The following is a 16,259-nucleotide window of genomic DNA, read 5'->3' as shown; positions in this document are numbered from 1 at the left end:
TCAACCACAGCGGTCTTGAAAATAGTATTTTTAGACTAAAAACAAGTAATATTGACTAAATAAATAATAATAATATTGATTAAAATATATTCACAAATTATTTGGCCAACTTGACCTCAGTGTCAAGCATAGAGGTAAAATAACCTTTTTTTTTGTTGTTTTTTAATGTTTGGTATGATCAATGTAGGGATTGAACCCACAACCTCCAAGTCTGAGGGTAGACACTCTACCACCAGACAACTGAGCTAGTACTATAATGGCCAGAAAGAAGAAAAACGAGCTTAGTAAATATAATGAAACCACGAACTGATGATTTTTACAAGAAAAAAATACTTACAATATTTTCACACTTTTTCCATTTATCTTATTACTAGATTACGCAAACTCTTAAAATAAGAAATTCAATTTATGAAACCCCAGTTCAGGGCCTTTGATGTTGGTTAGCCATCCTAAAATGTGGAAAATGCTTGTTTTAAGCCGCACAGTACTCAAAACTGGCTGTTAACGCTCAATGCCAAGACTGCTTGATCAAATAAGATAATGAAGTAATACGTATCTTAAAATAAGCAGAATGATCTTGTCTGACAATCTTATTTGAAGTAAAAGTAACTTGTCAGAGCAAAATAAGCAAGTTTAGGTCAAATGTAAGAAATTATATCTTACTTAAGATTTTTGTTTTTGCAGTGAAATAGGTAACGACCAATCAACTGTTTTCTGGGTTTGGTCGACAAACTGAGCCATGATTGGTCATTACCTGTTTCCTCAGCACAGGTGATGTCATTTTCAGTCAACAGCAAGTGGCAAAATGTGTTTTTAAAAGTATTCATTAGTAGACTAGTGGGGCCCCTTAGAATATATTATTGTAAAGAAAATTTGGGGCTTGGCTTCTGCTTTAAGACAAAATACTGTCATGTGTGTTTGTGTATTTTTGCATTGTTTTGAATGTGTTTTGTTTTGTTTCATGTCAAGTCGTGTTTTCCTCTGTCTCTTGTTCACGTCTTGTCAACTTGTTAGATTTTTGTCTACCACCTGTTCTTCTCACCACTGTTCCTTGTTTCTACCAATCAGCTCTCTCCAGCCACTCGTGACTTGCTCAGGTGTGCCTCGTAGTCTCATCAATTTGTTTGTCTTTAATTTGTTGTTTGCTTTGTCTCGGGTCCTTATGTTTCTTGGCTACTTTGAATCGTGATTTTGGGGACTTTGTTAATTTGGTTATTTTTGTATTTTCATTATATTCTTTAGATTCATCCTGCCTTGCCTCCTCCATGTTTGCCACTATCACCACAAAACCCTAACTATTAAAATTAGTAAATCATTAAAACGGCTTCCACAATGCACTTGCTCCCACAATAATGGTAGCCCACCCATTTTCTGCCCCCCCCCCCCCCCCCCGTACCCCTCTTTTCAAAAATCTATAGTGACGGCCCTGTTGACTCAAATAAAATATGTCGACGTGCACTTTCTACAAGCGCTCTGTGTCCCGCTTTCTCAGGGCTAAGAGTAGAATACGTCTTTTGTTCCTTTTGTCTGGATCCTGGAACAGTATTTGACAAGCCTATTGAAATATTATAATCCTTTTCAAATTAAATGACAAATGACTGTTCATTTTTAGGGCATTATCTCTTGTAAGTGTCTAGTTTTCACACAGTACCAGAAGAGTCTGTATGATTGCATTTACTAACTGGCAGCTTGTCCCTACCAAACCTCAAGGAATTTCAGTTTATTTAATATTGTATAGAGTTTAGCCAATAAGCAATTAGCTGGTTCTTGAGGGATTGCAGTCTTTTGAGTGTACTCACAACCCGGCATCCGTAATCACATGATGCTGATTTAGCCAATGACAGAGCAGCGTGGTCACTTCAAAGAGTGTCCCGACTTTCCTTTATATAGCGTTGGTACAGTATATCCTGGCTCACAGTCAAAGTCAGCTGGTATAGGATCCAGCTCACCCACAGCCCTAATGAGGATAAGCAGTGCACACAATGAAAGGATGAATGGGTATGAATGTGAGTGAAATTAACATTAAACAAAAACTAATAACGTGTGCAAAAGTCTTTTTAAAACGCGTTCATTGCTGTTTGTGTGTATGTGCATGATAAAGTTAAGGTGATAAACAGGAAGAAAAACGAGCACGAGTGGTAAGCCGTAATAGCATGTGCTGGGGATACGTGCACGGAGATAAAAAAAAAAAAAAAAGGAGGCTGCACCTCAGGGGAAGAATCAATGAGGACAGCGAGTCGTAAAAGAAAGGATGCATGGCCGCTGTAAAGTATACGGGAGAGTCCCGCATCGAAAACAACTGCAAGGCATTCTTACGTGGCTAATGCTGTGACTCAATCCACAAGGGTGGCGGGGCTCAGGTGGTACAGAGGAGGGATGAAAAGGAATCTGTGAATGAGCTGGTTTAGTGATCACAATGTATGCATGTTAGAGTAGAGAGATGAATGATGCAACAGTATTGGGTGCCAAAAGGTGCTGCATAAGTGCAGCTCATTGCCAGATTCCGACCACCCGAACACAGGAAAGAAGTCCTGCGGACAACCGTGTCTGCATATAAAACCCTCCAGGCAGTGCGGCCGCCATTATTATTCTGCTTTCCTATTGAAACATCTGCAAGAATGCCATAAAAGGCCCCAAAAGGCCAAAAGGCATCATTCCTCATCGCAGGGAAGGTTTTGCATGGGAGAGTTTATTTTGAATACTCGCCTTAGGACGAGGCTCCAAAGTATGCCGGTATGACTCCCGGCCCTTGGCCCTCACTATTCTACAGAATGGAACCCTTGAGGTCCGCTCTCCTAAGACCCTGTGTAGTGCAGCTGTGTTCTTCTGATATTTTGGCCTGAGGGGTGTAGACTTCAACACTCAATTTTTAAGTCTTGAACTTGTTCCAAAGGAGCCCACCAAATGGATACATGCTGAACTGGTGTGAAACTAGATCAGCCGATGATTAAGTATCCAGGATCACTTTTGGTTGGTCAAATAGACTTGAAGCTGTCACATAACTCTGGTCAGCCAATCCAAAGTAATGACTAACACTGTCTCCACTTTGCTGCAGTAGTCATAGTAGTAGAAGAAGAAAGACAACTAGCTAGGCTAAATGTTAGCTTACGTTGTAACTACATTACATTTATAAACTCTTCTTGTCATTTTTATTGAGGTGAAGTTATAATAATAATTATATGCTTTCTAATTGTCTATTAATCCATTTCACGTCACAATCACAAAACTGTTGACTACACACGAGGATTTGTAAATATTGACCATATTAAACATTTACAATTGTTGACCATGACCGTTTTCCCAGCAGATCTGGAAGTAATGATCTGTCCAAACCCACTCCACAGGGTAATCACTCAAGATAATATTTCAGAGACGTCTGAGATTTGGCCACTGGATTTAATTGCAAGGGGAGGACCCATTGTCGCTATGTATGTACCTCACTTTTAAACAAACAGTACCTCGCGCAATTTTGTGGTTGGCAGAGGTAATATTGTACTTTGTAGAGCGATGCAAGCATGAGAGAAATGTCATTAAAGACCATGTAAAATGAATTCAGAATCTTGTTTTTACTTTAACCTACACGTTTAAAGAACCTTGCTGACAACGTGCAAAGATTTAGAACTGAGTAGTACTGAATTGCGAAAATGTAGCGTTTAGACGTTTTGTTGTTGTTAGTTTTTTGTTTTTTACCATTTCAGTGTTGCAGATATTTTGGGGCACTAAAACGGCACCCATTGACGCATATGGGCATCCAACATGATGTCCCATGGGCCCAGTGTACAGTTAGCTAGCTAGTTATGCTAAGGCCCCGCAAATGGATCTTCCCTGGACGCCACAATATACAGGACTGCTCGTTGTCGTTATTTAAATTCCCAAGCGAGTGTACGACACTACAGATGCGCCCGCTGTCTGTCTGCTGGCCAAGAGAAGTTTGTTAGTTTGCAAGCTAGTCCTGCAACAACTGGAATAGACAACACGTCAAATGTATAGCAACTAAGATTTTAATGTCAGATGTTGTTTTGATAGCAATGACTGAAAAATTAGTCATTCTTGATTCCCGCCTGATTTAGCAATAAGTAGCTCTAGGTTCAACAGCGGGTGAATCTAAGAACGGCAGCGGTTGAACCAGTATGAGTGGCGAATTCAGTCAATGTTCCTCTCGGTGTACTAAAGGTAGAAGAGGCAATTTGCAGGCAATTGCTTAAAGTATCTACTTGGCGACAAGAATGGAGAAACTCTTAAATTTCTCCACTCAACATCTCATCTAAACATCATCGCAGAGAAAATCACAAAACATGCTCCTCATGAAGCACCCCATGCTAATCTGCCGCTGATTTAGTCTCTAAGTGGACAGCTATATTATGCTCCCATCCAATCTATTTTTCCGTGCTTGAGATGCTCCGTTTGTGGCTTAGTATGTGTGATTGAACAGGGTCCTATGTGATCAATAGAGCTCATTAAGTGTCCCTGTGGACGCCCAAAAGGCTCCCTTAGATAGCTTTTACGTGCAGACAGCTACGCTTTATTGCTTCAAATAGTTCCCACTTTGTTTGTCGAATAGTTGGCTCCACTTAGGAGGTTGTTTTTATGGGTTTAGGTCTATCTGCTCGATTAGCTGAGATACGTTTAGTATTTTTGTGTGCAACCTTGTGGCTAGGCTTTGTATGTACAGTATCAATTTCAATACAGATCCATTTAACTTTTCTTTTAATCTTGGTGAAATTTCATCAAATAATCCTCTTATCTGTTTTGATTCTGTAGGATTTTGTTTCTCTGAATTTGGCTATAATTTGACCTCAGATTGGCATTAAGTTACAGAGGATTTAACAGTTCTTTAAGCCCTTGCAGAGATCTTGTTCATTTCATAATTTAATTACTGCAGGCTGCCCTTTGCATGCTTTATTGTACATGCAGATTAATGGTGTTCCCCTTGCTTGGTTTTCTATTATTATGTGGGCCATGAGTCAGGTCATCGCCGCAAAACCGCCTTCCAAATGGAGGCTGAGGCTGCACCTGTTGTTGTCCGAGCTTGCTGCAGTGCACTGGGGCTCCGCACCTGCTCACGCGGCCGCTGTATGGTCGTCTGTGTGAGCGTCAATGCTAACAGGGAGACCATTCACACTCGTATACTGACTGCTGTCTGCTGCCCCTTTCCCTCAACGCTTGTTCACCCGCCGCTATCATTTCTCTCCATCGCTCTCATCGTGTCCCTTGTGACAGATTGCAATCTGACTTAATTACTCTCTCCTACGGCCACTCTGCGGTGCTGCCCGTTCGTTTACCCTTATTAATTTGGTCTCTAACCTTTTGTTTTCACCTTTCAACTCAGACGAGAAACATAGACCACACCGGTGGATAAATTAATTGGTTTTGGCTTTAATGATGAAAGCTACAAACAATAAATAATCCTGCAGCTATACTAAGTCATACAGTAAGAGCTAAAGGGCAGCAATGAGTGAGCATGTCACGATGGAGGAATTGGGTGTGAAGGTTTTGTATAATTTACATGACACTGGACAAAGGATTCCCCCATTTCCATTAGTTTTCTCAAAATTACCATGGAAGCATATAGTTGTATGTCCAAATTATTATTATCAGACGATCATTTCATATCAAAACTTTTTTAATGTAGGCTACATTTTGATCTTTTCAATGCATACCAAGCATCACAAGATAGACATTTGCAATCAATTGTCTCCTTGCGTCTAAATAATCAAATCTGACCTTTACTATGGTTATTATCAGCAAACACTAACTCATATCATGAATATGCCCTGGGGACCCTTCTAAAAGCAATAGATGCCCCCGTGATGATCACGACCTGTGCTCTAAACAACCAAAATGTCAAGCTTTGCAATGAAATACTTGCACTGCAGCGTTTTAATGCAAGGAAGTGCATGAATCATTACTGTACTTTACACTCAGAGCTATGCAACATGTTAAAGAATATAATCAATAATGCAGCAGTGCACAACATGCAAATCTCAATAAATAAAAAAAGGAACTTGCAGTAGACACAAAGAGCAGTTCAGATGGTGCCAAGTGGATCTCTAGTGGTGAACCCACTAATGCAGCAGCGGTACGTCGCACATGAAGAATGTACAGTACCAGCTCATGCCATCCACGCAGCACATTTGCGCCTCTCATTCGCTCCACTTGGCACACTCACCGCACCAGATGGGTCAGGTGGAGCAGGTGCCAGTCGCCCACTCACCCTCTCTCCGTTCGCTTCTCTTGGGTTCTGGGGAGAAAAGGTGGGAGCCGCTATTAAAAGAAGAAAAAAAAAGAGGAACGCAGCTCAACAGCCGCACCTCACCTGTCTCTTCCCTCTTCTGTTGCTGCGCCTCGCCGGAGCATCACCGTGTAGCCAAACTAGCGACTCCAAAACGCCTAGTATGAGTTTTTTTTATATATATATATATATATATATTTTTTTTTTTTTTATCCTCCCACGGGAGAAAGACTTCACAATCAAATTAGGATGTTCCCTCCCTGTAGTCCGTTTTTATTTCTCAAGTCCTGCAGCCTGCGTTGAATTATCTGCAAGGGGACCGAGCTGCCACAATGGTCTACACTTGCTTGGACGTGCAGATCAGCTAAATGTAATCGTCCTTTTTTAATTTACAGTGGCGAGGTGAAATGTCCAATGCAGAGCAGGCACCGTGACAGCACGAGCCCATAATTTACACCCCCCACGAACACACACACAAGCACACACAGAACAGTCCTGCAGTGGATCAATGATCAATGGAAGACCCCCCTAAGCCAAGTGGCGCTCTCTCTCTCTCTCTCTCTCTCTCTCTCTCTCTCTCTCTCTCTCTCTCTCTCTTTCCCTCCCTCTCTCTCTCTCTCTCTCTCTGCCCCTCTCCCGCACACGTGATTTTGAATTTGCCCGTGTGATATGACAAATTTAAACTATTTTCTTCAAAAAAAATCTGCTCTTGCGTTCTTTGGTCGAAAACTACATTATAATATAATATAATATAATATAATATAATATAATATAATATAATATAATATAGTATAATATGAAGATGGATGGATGGATGGACGGATAATATAATCTATGAAATTGCAACGCGTTTGTGTTTGATTGTTCACAAGCGCGATGCAATAAAGTTATTTTCCAGACAAGACTCAATTCCCTGACGTCACTTCCGGATTTAATTGTACAGTGCTCGAGGAAAAAAAATCTCGTAGCCATATATTTAATCCTGATAACCACCAAAAAAAGCCGTCAGTATATTTGAGTAAAACCATCCATGTCAAGACACAAAGAACACTGTCGAAGTGTTGTGCTGTTTGTGCGTACAAATAGGACCACAGCAGCCTTTCTGACAACGTACCGTGAATTGGTAAGTAGCTAGCTCGGATGCTAACAGGCTAGCTCTTTAACGCTAGCAGTCTCTGTCTGGCTAGTTGCCTTGCTAACGATAGCTGTTTGATTTACTTATATATATATATATATTTAGACAGTATCCCGGCATCAACCCTCTCAATAGGATTCACGCCCAAACGTCATGCGCTTAAGCGCATTTATTGTGCATAGCTATGAAAAGAAAGCTATATGCCAAAAAACAAGGCAAGCGTTAGAGGTGATCGCATATGATTAATTAGCATATCTGTCTCGGGTGACGGTCCTGAAGCTCATGTACCATTATTAGTCACAGATATCAGCAGTGATAAACACATCAAGGCCATCTGATCATGTCTGAAATATTTGATTTCGACCTTTTTTCACCTGTCTAAATGTTCTGTGCAGTGTATTGTATAGTTATGACCCCCCCCCCTCTTATTTTTGTCGTTGTTGTTGTTGTTGTTGCAATACTTGTCAATTTGGTGTAATTTGTAAAATGAGTGGTGATATTTCATATTTTGTTTATTTTAAAGGTCCATCTGGCTAAGTGACTACAGCTTAAGATCTTGGCACCATTGTGTGCCAGTCCAGTCCAAGACCCAGGGACTTTAGAATCCAGGTAAAGTATTAACTATTAATTGCTGCTTCCATAAACAATGATTACCCTTAAAGATAAATGGCTTTAAGATCATTTGATTAAAAAAAATGCATCAGAAGTGAACGTGTATATTCTCATTCTGCAAAAACTATTCATTACGTCCATTAGAAACCCATGCTAAACTTAGCTCCTCCACGTCCTACCAAAATCTTAGTCTCAGTTCAGATGTGTCACTTCAACAATGCTCGTTTTATACCAATGACAACTTTCCCATTAGGCAGGGCTTTTTGCCATCTTAGGGTGTCACAAAAAAAACCCTGAGGTTATGTTCCACAAAAAATGCAAATATGGGACTTCATGAAGAGCGAACCAGAGAGGTGTTGTTTGCATCGTTGCATTTGAGATTGTAGCATGCACATTATTAATTGAAATGCAATGTGCTACTTCTGTTTGTCCCCCTTTGGTCTAGCAGAAGATGAATGGTCTGTCCATACGAGAGCTATGCTGCCTGTTCTGCTGCCCTCCTTGCCCCAGTCGCATTGCAGCCAAATTAGCTTTCCTCCCACCAGAGCCCACATACGCACTCCTCCCTGACCCAGATCCTGCGTCTGGAGCTGGAAGTGCATCCGGTTCCAGTACTGGGAGCACCCTCCCTTCTCTCGGCGCTCCCGGGCTACGATCCCGGTTGGGTGCGGGTAGTGGTGGTGACAGAGGAGGTGGTGGAGGCACCAGTGGGGCAGGAGGAGGTGGTAGTTCTGGGGTTGGGAGTGGATGTGAGAGCAGGTGGAAGCTGCATCTCACGGAGCGCGCGGAGTTTCAGTATTCTCAGAGAGAGCTGGATGTGACCGATGTGTTCCTGACCAGGTCCAGCCGAGGGAACAAAGTTGGATGCATGTACATACGCTGTGCCCCTAATGCCAGGTATACAGTTGTATATGTGATTTTGGTTACTCATTTGGGTTGTCCTTGCTTAATTTCCCACTTTTTGCCTCTCAGGTTCACCGTGTTGTTTTCACATGGCAACGCAGTCGACCTCGGCCAGATGAGCAGCTTCTACATCGGCTTGGGCACGCGCATCAACTGCAATATATTCTCATACGATTACTCAGGCTACGGGGTTAGCACTGGCAAGCCGTCAGAGAAGAACCTTTACGCTGACATTGATGCCGCATGGCATGCCTTGCGCTCTAGGTAAGATGGCCGAGGCCATACGTTCCCGTCAGCGTACGGTCGACATTTGATAGCAGGAAAGCATCGAAATACATTTGGAACAATTTTTTTTCTGTGCAACTTTAGAGGCATATTTCTTTCAATAGTTTTGGTAAAATTCCAAATTGCATATGTATGACTTGTTGTTCATTTGTAATAGTCTTATAAGCTGATTTGAGCGCTGTTAATTACGTCACAAACTCTGCAAAAGAGTGTGAAATGTGACATTTTCTTCTGAGACGTTCATCAAATTCTGCCATCTGCCTCAGGTACGGGATCAGCCCTGAGAACATCATCTTATACGGGCAAAGCATCGGCACGGTGCCCACGGTGGACTTGGCGTCACGCTTCGAGTGTGCTGCCGTCGTGCTTCACTCTCCTCTCACCTCCGGCATGAGGGTGGCCTTCCCCGACACCAAAAAAACCTACTGCTTCGACGCTTTCCCCAAGTAAGCTTTTTCTTTTCTGTCGCCAATTTGAACTGAGCTTGTTAGATGAAAAGGGAAACATGATCATTTGTTGTTGTCTTTTCTCCCTGCAATTAAAAAAAAATAAAGATAAAGGTACACTAAAAGTCAAAATGATACACAGTGCAGCATACATTTACTTTTTTCTTTGAGCGTTTTAAAGTATCATCACCATCATCAGCATTTGCGGCAACAGAGTTTGCCAAGGCGGGCGAGACAAAGAATAATGTAATGAATTATGCCTGTTGTAATGGCATTTTGTACATAAAGGTGGCATTTGGTGATCATCTATTTTCTTAAACTGAAGAGCAAAAAAGCATGTAGCCTATGAATATTTCTTTACATGCAGACATGAAAAACGGTGTGTACACAAAAGCAAGTGGCGCAGGAGCCATTTTTTTAACAGAAGCGCTTGGAATCAGACGTGCCTTGGCCACATTATGCACAGTTGAAACATTAACACTGCTTTAATGTAAGAAAATAAAAATGTACCGTCACTTAAGTAATGATTACATTCATTCAATATACTGTACATTCAATACATGTATTGAAAATATTGAATGAAAATTATACTCCAATAAATGTTCAAAAATTATTTAGAAGACATTGATTAAAGAACATCTAAAAGCATTTGAGTTTTTTTGTGGATATATATTGAATATTATTTGGGGGACTAGTGCAAAGCCAATTTAGTATGGATCGATATCGGTATTTAATCGGTCTATATTTCAGGGTTCCCACGGTCATGAAAAACCTGGAAAGGTTGTGGAGATATTGTGTGGAAAATATTTAGGATCCATAAAATAGTGTAGTGATTATAAGACAAAGTCAAATAATCTGGACCGGTTTGCAGAGTTGGTCTGGTTTGTTTGATATGAACACATGTTTAGTCTATTGGTGGAAGGTCAATAACACGTTTTAAATACCTGCAGCGTCAGACACTCCTCTGTAAAAGGTTGTCAAAAGTAATGCTCTCTTGTGAAAGCGTAACCTTCCTCATGTGAAAACAAAATCTATAACATTTAAAGTTCTAAGGTCTGATATTAATGAAGGGTAAAAATAACCCTCTGAGAAATACTGTTTGCAAAGGTCAGACGATTTGATCCAAAAATAACAAAAACCAGGGTGGTCCAAAACCTTTCATCCAAGGGCCACATTCAGGAAAAAAAATAAAAGAAGGCAAAGGCCACACTTTGATTTATGTTACAGGTGTCAAACTCGAGGCCCTGGGGCCAGATCTGACCCATCACATCATTTTATGTGGCCTGCCAAAAGCAAAATATGTGTGTCGACTTTGTGTTTCTTGCTTGATTACAGAAATTGCAAATTGTCATGTTTGAAAACGTTAAGCTATTGCAAAAAGTTTTCGTTACCAATCCCCCATTTAAAATAAATGTGATAATATTAGCACAAAAAGTTTTTACTGGCCTCTGATTTCAAAAGTAGTTAGTCATCAGTTTGTTGTGCATATTGCTGGTGTTGCGATGAAACCTCATGAATCACAAATTGGTCGATTTAAATTATTTCAAATTGACAGTGCAGAAAATATTCCAAAGTAAAAGTAGATGTTTGCTGATGTTTTATTTTGAATAAACACAAAGATGATCCGTCTGCTTTCATGGACGACGACAAAAATGTGAGAAAATTGTGTCTGTCCTGTGAAAAATGCTTATGTCCATTAAAAAAAAATGTTTTGGGGATGTCTGCGTTCAGTTTTCATCCCATAAATGTTTTTCACAGGACAGCGACGATATTTACTGTGTTTACATATTTGGTCAAATCTATTGTTTTGAACATTCCTGTGTGTAAAATAATTTATTAACAGAAACAAAACATCTTATTGTGGTAGTTTTGGAACATTTAAATTTGGACCTGCAAGTCGTATACTTAAGTCTTGCCGGCAGCGTATAATGCAGCATATGTTTGTCAATGTGCTTCCCGAATGAGTCGCGACCAGAATGAGCTCAAGTCAACCTTTAATTGCTTTTTCCCCGCCTGCAGCATCGAGAAGGTGTCAAAGATCCCGTCTCCAGTGCTCATCATCCACGGCACCGAGGACGAGGTCATCGACTTCTCCCATGGCCTGGCCCTTTTCGAGCGCTGCCCCAAGGCCGTGGAGCCCCTGTGGGTGGAGGGCGCCGGTCACAACGACATTGAGCTTTACAGTCAATACCTTGAGCGGCTACGGCGCTTCATCAACCAGGACCTGGCGGCGCAGCACGCCTGAGAACGCAACAACAACGGCCTCGCTGCAGCTGCCAGGGTGTGTGCGTGTTTGTGAGATGGTGAACGTGCACCGTCTGTGTGTCTTTTAAACGACTTGTTACTTTTTCAAATGATTGCATTCAATTAACAGTCCGTATAAGATTTGAGCTTAAAAACAAACAAACGTTATAACGTGTATTTATCTGTAGTGTAGTATGTTTGTACAGTGGGCGGAGTTCTACTGAGAATTTGAAAATGAATACAATTGAAAGCTTTCTTCTACCAACAAAAAAAAAAGTAACAGCTATGTGTTTGGTTTAAAAAGGCACACAGATGTCATTTAAAAGTGAACGATTGATGTCCAGGATGTCAAATCTTGGATTAATATTCATATCACGGTCGCGTGCGTGCGTGTGTTTGTGTGAGAGGCAGCTTTGGGGAAACAAAATGAAGGACGACCTTCTGACTTGGCTAGTGGCAAGTGAGGGAAAACTTTCTAGTGACTTAACAATATTGATGTGTTTTTTTTTGTCTTATTTGTGTGTGCTTGTTTTGTGTGTGTGTATGAAGAATACCTCCACAGTTTGACCAGCTATTTAGTGGATGACAATACTGGTCAGACCTCCACTTTGTTTATCTGTCAGTGGACATCCAACTGACTGGCAGATAATAACTCGCTCGGGGGCAGGGGGGGGGGATCCTTCCCAAGCACCACTTAACCATACTGCACCCCCCCGGGAAAAAAAACTAAAACCTGGCCATTTCCTTCCTGTTACCTGGCAGTGCCGTAGCTTTTGCCTTTAAACTCTTAGCTGCTCCTCCTGACACAATTGTGATTGGTCCCCGTCTTAGCTGGCTGGAATGTTTGAGAGGTTGTGTTTCTGTCATACATGTCATCATCATGTATGTGGATGTTTTAGCAGTTGTCATGTTTGTTTGAAAATTGGCTCCAAACAGTTAAAGGGGAAGTCGACCCCCCCCCCCCCCAGAAAAATCTTGACTATTTTTTTTTATGCAGCCCCAATAGTCTAAATAAAGTATTCTGGTTAATACTACATGAGTTTTTATCAATATCAGTAGGCGGCCATTTTGTCACTTACTGTCGAGTGAAAATGACATCACAGTTGCTCAGGTAACAACCAATCACAGCTGAGCGTCAGAAAACAGGTGAGCTGTGATTGGTCGTTGCCGGAGCCCTGATTAACTGTGATGTCATCTTCAGTCGACAGCAAGTGGCAAAATGGCCGCCCCCTGAGATGGATAAAAACGGCTGGATTTAGCTATTTAACTCATATTCCACTTATGTAATATTAATCAGAATTTCTTGCGTAGACTAGTGAGGTCACATATAACATATTATTGTCAAGAAATGTTGATGGTTGACTTCCCCTTTCAAGGTGAGCATGTATAGTAGATGGGAGCCACTAAAGGTCAAGCTTCTATCGTTTAGCGCAAAGCTAAAGAACATTTGAGCTCATATCATGCGCATGTTCAAACTCAGGACGACAGTGGAACCTCCAATGTTGAACATAGTCGCCTAAAGTTGCCCTTAGGTAATACATTTCACGGCGTGTTCACATTCAAGGGCCAAAGCACGGAAAAAAAAAAAAAGAAGTGTTGCTTCAACGCCATCATGTGGCATCTTGTGGCAAAATACTACGTTGGAAGTGGGTTGAGGAGCTTCATGTAGTGCTTTGCCGCCATCTCGTGGCATCTTTTGGCAATTATAAGGGAGAGTGTCAAATCACTCGCAGATTTTCACTCTTAACGTAATATTGGCTGTCGACTGCAAATTACAAGGAACACAAATGCCAAATGGATACATTACAGGGGATATAAAAAGTCTACACACCCCTCTTTAAATGCCAGTTTGATCAAGATCAAAATAAGTTTGAAACTTTTTTCCCTACCATTAGTAAAGTGTACACTGAATGGGGTACAACTAGGAAAGTGGTAGCAAAAGTGTTCACACCCTCTTATAACTGTGAACAGGATACTATCATGCAGAAATCACGTTTACACTTGTTAATTGGGAGTTGCCAGCATTTAAATTTAAATTTCATGTTTGGATGTTCTAGTAGGCATTTTCTGATTATTTTTTTTAATTGACTTTTTTTGGGGTGCGCTAGCAGGAGCCTGATGCGTGTGTGTGTTTTGTATAAAACAAATACCATTAAATTAGTGTGCAAAGATGAAAACCAGCTCAAAAGCATCCATATAAAGATGACGGGAATTTGATAACTTCACCGTTGTTCCATATTTTCTCCACTTGATGACTTTGTTCACTGTGTTCCATGATGTATTTAATGTCTTGGAAATTATTTTATATACTTTCTTGACTGATACTTTAGAACAGTAACAGGCCTCTGATGCAGTGGAAGCCCAAGGCTGGGAAAAGCCTACTAGAACATCTGAAGTTCATTCGGGGTTATTTCAGAAGTACTTTAGCCCCTTCAGACCCATAGATGATTGCAGTGGACATAAAATGCTTAATTTGGATGATGTCAACACTTCTGCTTCATGATTGGATCCCAGCTAAGCAATCACAATCGCAAGTTGATTTGCAAGGATGTTCATGTTTGGTATGTTTACAACACGTCACAGCCATACCATCCTGGCGTCCATTGTAACAAAAACATGAGATAACCCTAATCTTTTTTTCCCCCATGTTCTTATGTGGGGAAAGAGTCAAAATCAGCAAAAAATAAATAAAATTGTCCAGCAGGAAAAAAATGTGGGTCCGAAGGGGTTAAATAGTGGCAGGTGTGTGCTACCTTCCTTTCCATATGAGTTTAAATGTGACTGGTTGATTGTGAACACAGCCACAGTTGTAAGAAATGCATACAACCGCATTATCTGTTATATTTATTTCCTCAAAAATATGTTGTTTTTTTCTGGGGTTGTTTTTCAATGAAGTTGGGTGGACTTTGACGCGGGTTGGACTTTGGAGGTTCCACTGTGTTGGCGTCTGGCTCTACCAGTGTGAGTTTCAGATGCCCTTCAGCCTGCCCACTACTTCCTGTCTGACCCAAGCCATGTGTCACTTTGTGTGGGGCAGGTTCCACCACACACTCACTCATACACACACACACACTCCTTTGCACATCAACACTCATACTTCATGTACTGTCCTACAGTATATGTACACATTGACGATTATATATATGTATCAGATAAAGCATGAAGAAAAGCAGGTCTTAAGTTGAGCACTATTGTAACAAGGGTGTAAAGATGTAAAGTTTGTGCGTTATTGTTGTCTTGGGTTGGCCAGGTGACTGGCTGCCAGTTGGAGAGAACCTGTAGGACCAGTTAGTACACCTTCACGTGAGACGAAGCGCCGTTGTTTTTTTTTGTTTTTGTTTATGTATTTGTGACGGGGCTGCTTGGATGCGTCATCCTTTCAAACAGGGAATCTTATCCGTCGTCTTTTAGCGTGGCGTGCGTGCTTTTGAAATCACGGAGATCTGTTACCACCTTAAACCAGGGATCTGCCACATGTGTTCGAAGACTTTGTCCACCTTTTTCTCAGCATTAGAAGTTAAGAGGCTCCTTTCCTCCCCCCCGGACAAGTCTTGTTTTCAGGGATCCATCTCGCATGGGTTTTTGGGTGTAAATGTAACCGTTTTTGATGCGCCACTATGGTTGATGTTTATTGAAAAGAGGGAGGGGTGGGGGCGCCATTGAGCAGTGAAAACTGTATGCATGTCTATTGTGTTTTGCAGAGCAAGTGATGGGGCGGGATGTTCTCTCTAATATGTATTCTACAGTATATGAGGGCAAAGGTGAACCAATGGCATTAGATCTTGGAAGCGCTTTAAAAGAAAAAAATAAAGAAAAAAGGACATTTATTTGAATTTTTTTTATCGCTGATTCCAACTAATGTATGCTAAGTTTTGCCCTGGGGTCAGGCGGGGGGGTTACTTGAACGATACTAGTGGACTGTTTATACTGTATGGTTACTGTACTTACCTATTCTATTCTTTGTATTATGATTTGTAATTTTATGTTGCTTTTTGAACTGAGACTATGATGTAATGAAATTAATACATGGGACTGAATCTTGACCTTTTTATGGATAACAAAATAAAAGATCACTTATGTACAAAAAGGATCATAGTGGTTTGGATTAACAGTAGTGTCAGTTGTGCTATGCAAATGACCGGGCCCAGATAGTAGTGCACATTTTAACCCACACGAGGTAATGGAATATTTTACATCCAAAGAACAGGATCGTTTGTTTTATTTGAAGGGAGTGATTTTGTGTGAATAAATGGAGACACACAACAATTCCATTTAGAGATTGGAGCTCAGGAACGTGGCAGGTACTATTTATTTATTTTATTTTAATGTGTTTAATTGAAATCATTCATATGTAAACTTGGCAGAAATATGTTCTCTGGGAAATCCCAATAATTAAAAAAAA

General features: G+C 40.9%; 2 protein-coding genes across 2 annotated transcripts in view; one reads left to right on the top strand and one right to left on the bottom strand.

Moving 5' to 3' along the window:
• LOC144043765 (semaphorin-6B-like) overlaps positions 1 to 6,727 on the bottom strand; it is a 50,071-nt gene extending 43,344 nt beyond the window's left edge. Inside the window, exons 1-2 of the mRNA XM_077557725.1 lie at positions 6,317 to 6,727; positions 6,170 to 6,241 (exon numbers count right to left, since the gene is read on the bottom strand). The gene's annotated coding sequence lies outside the window, so the exon portion shown is untranslated. The remainder of the gene's footprint in view (positions 1 to 6,169; positions 6,242 to 6,316) is intronic.
• Positions 6,728 to 7,167: 440 nt separating this feature from the next.
• On the top strand, positions 7,168 to 15,945 carry LOC144044368 (alpha/beta hydrolase domain-containing protein 17A-like). Its single transcript, XM_077558725.1, has 6 exons — positions 7,168 to 7,355; positions 7,891 to 7,976; positions 8,428 to 8,876; positions 8,952 to 9,146; positions 9,434 to 9,613; positions 11,633 to 15,945. The coding sequence occupies exons 3-6, from the start codon at positions 8,431 to 8,433 to the stop codon at positions 11,856 to 11,858; spliced, it is 1,047 nt and encodes a 348-aa protein (XP_077414851.1). The 5' UTR covers positions 7,168 to 7,355; positions 7,891 to 7,976; positions 8,428 to 8,430; the 3' UTR covers positions 11,859 to 15,945.
• Positions 15,946 to 16,259: the final 314 nt, after the last annotated feature.

Source organism: Vanacampus margaritifer, chromosome 2 (assembly GCF_051991255.1).
Source record: "Vanacampus margaritifer isolate UIUO_Vmar chromosome 2, RoL_Vmar_1.0, whole genome shotgun sequence".
Classification (NCBI taxonomy): domain Eukaryota; kingdom Metazoa; phylum Chordata; class Actinopteri; order Syngnathiformes; family Syngnathidae; genus Vanacampus; species Vanacampus margaritifer.
Note: the sequence above shows the minus strand (reverse complement) of the source record. Positions and strands in the feature narration are given on the sequence as shown.

Bases quoted from the DNA above. Each gene is read 5' to 3' on its own strand.
- LOC144044368 (XM_077558725.1), top strand. From the start codon at position 8,431: ATGAATGGTCTGTCCATACGAGAGCTATGCTGCCTGTTCTGCTGCCCT. The intron at 8,877-8,951 runs GTATACAGTTGT...TTTGCCTCTCAG, and splicing joins CGCTGTGCCCCTAATGCCAG to GTTCACCGTGTTGTTTTCAC. The intron at 9,147-9,433 runs GTAAGATGGCCG...CATCTGCCTCAG, and splicing joins TGGCATGCCTTGCGCTCTAG to GTACGGGATCAGCCCTGAGA.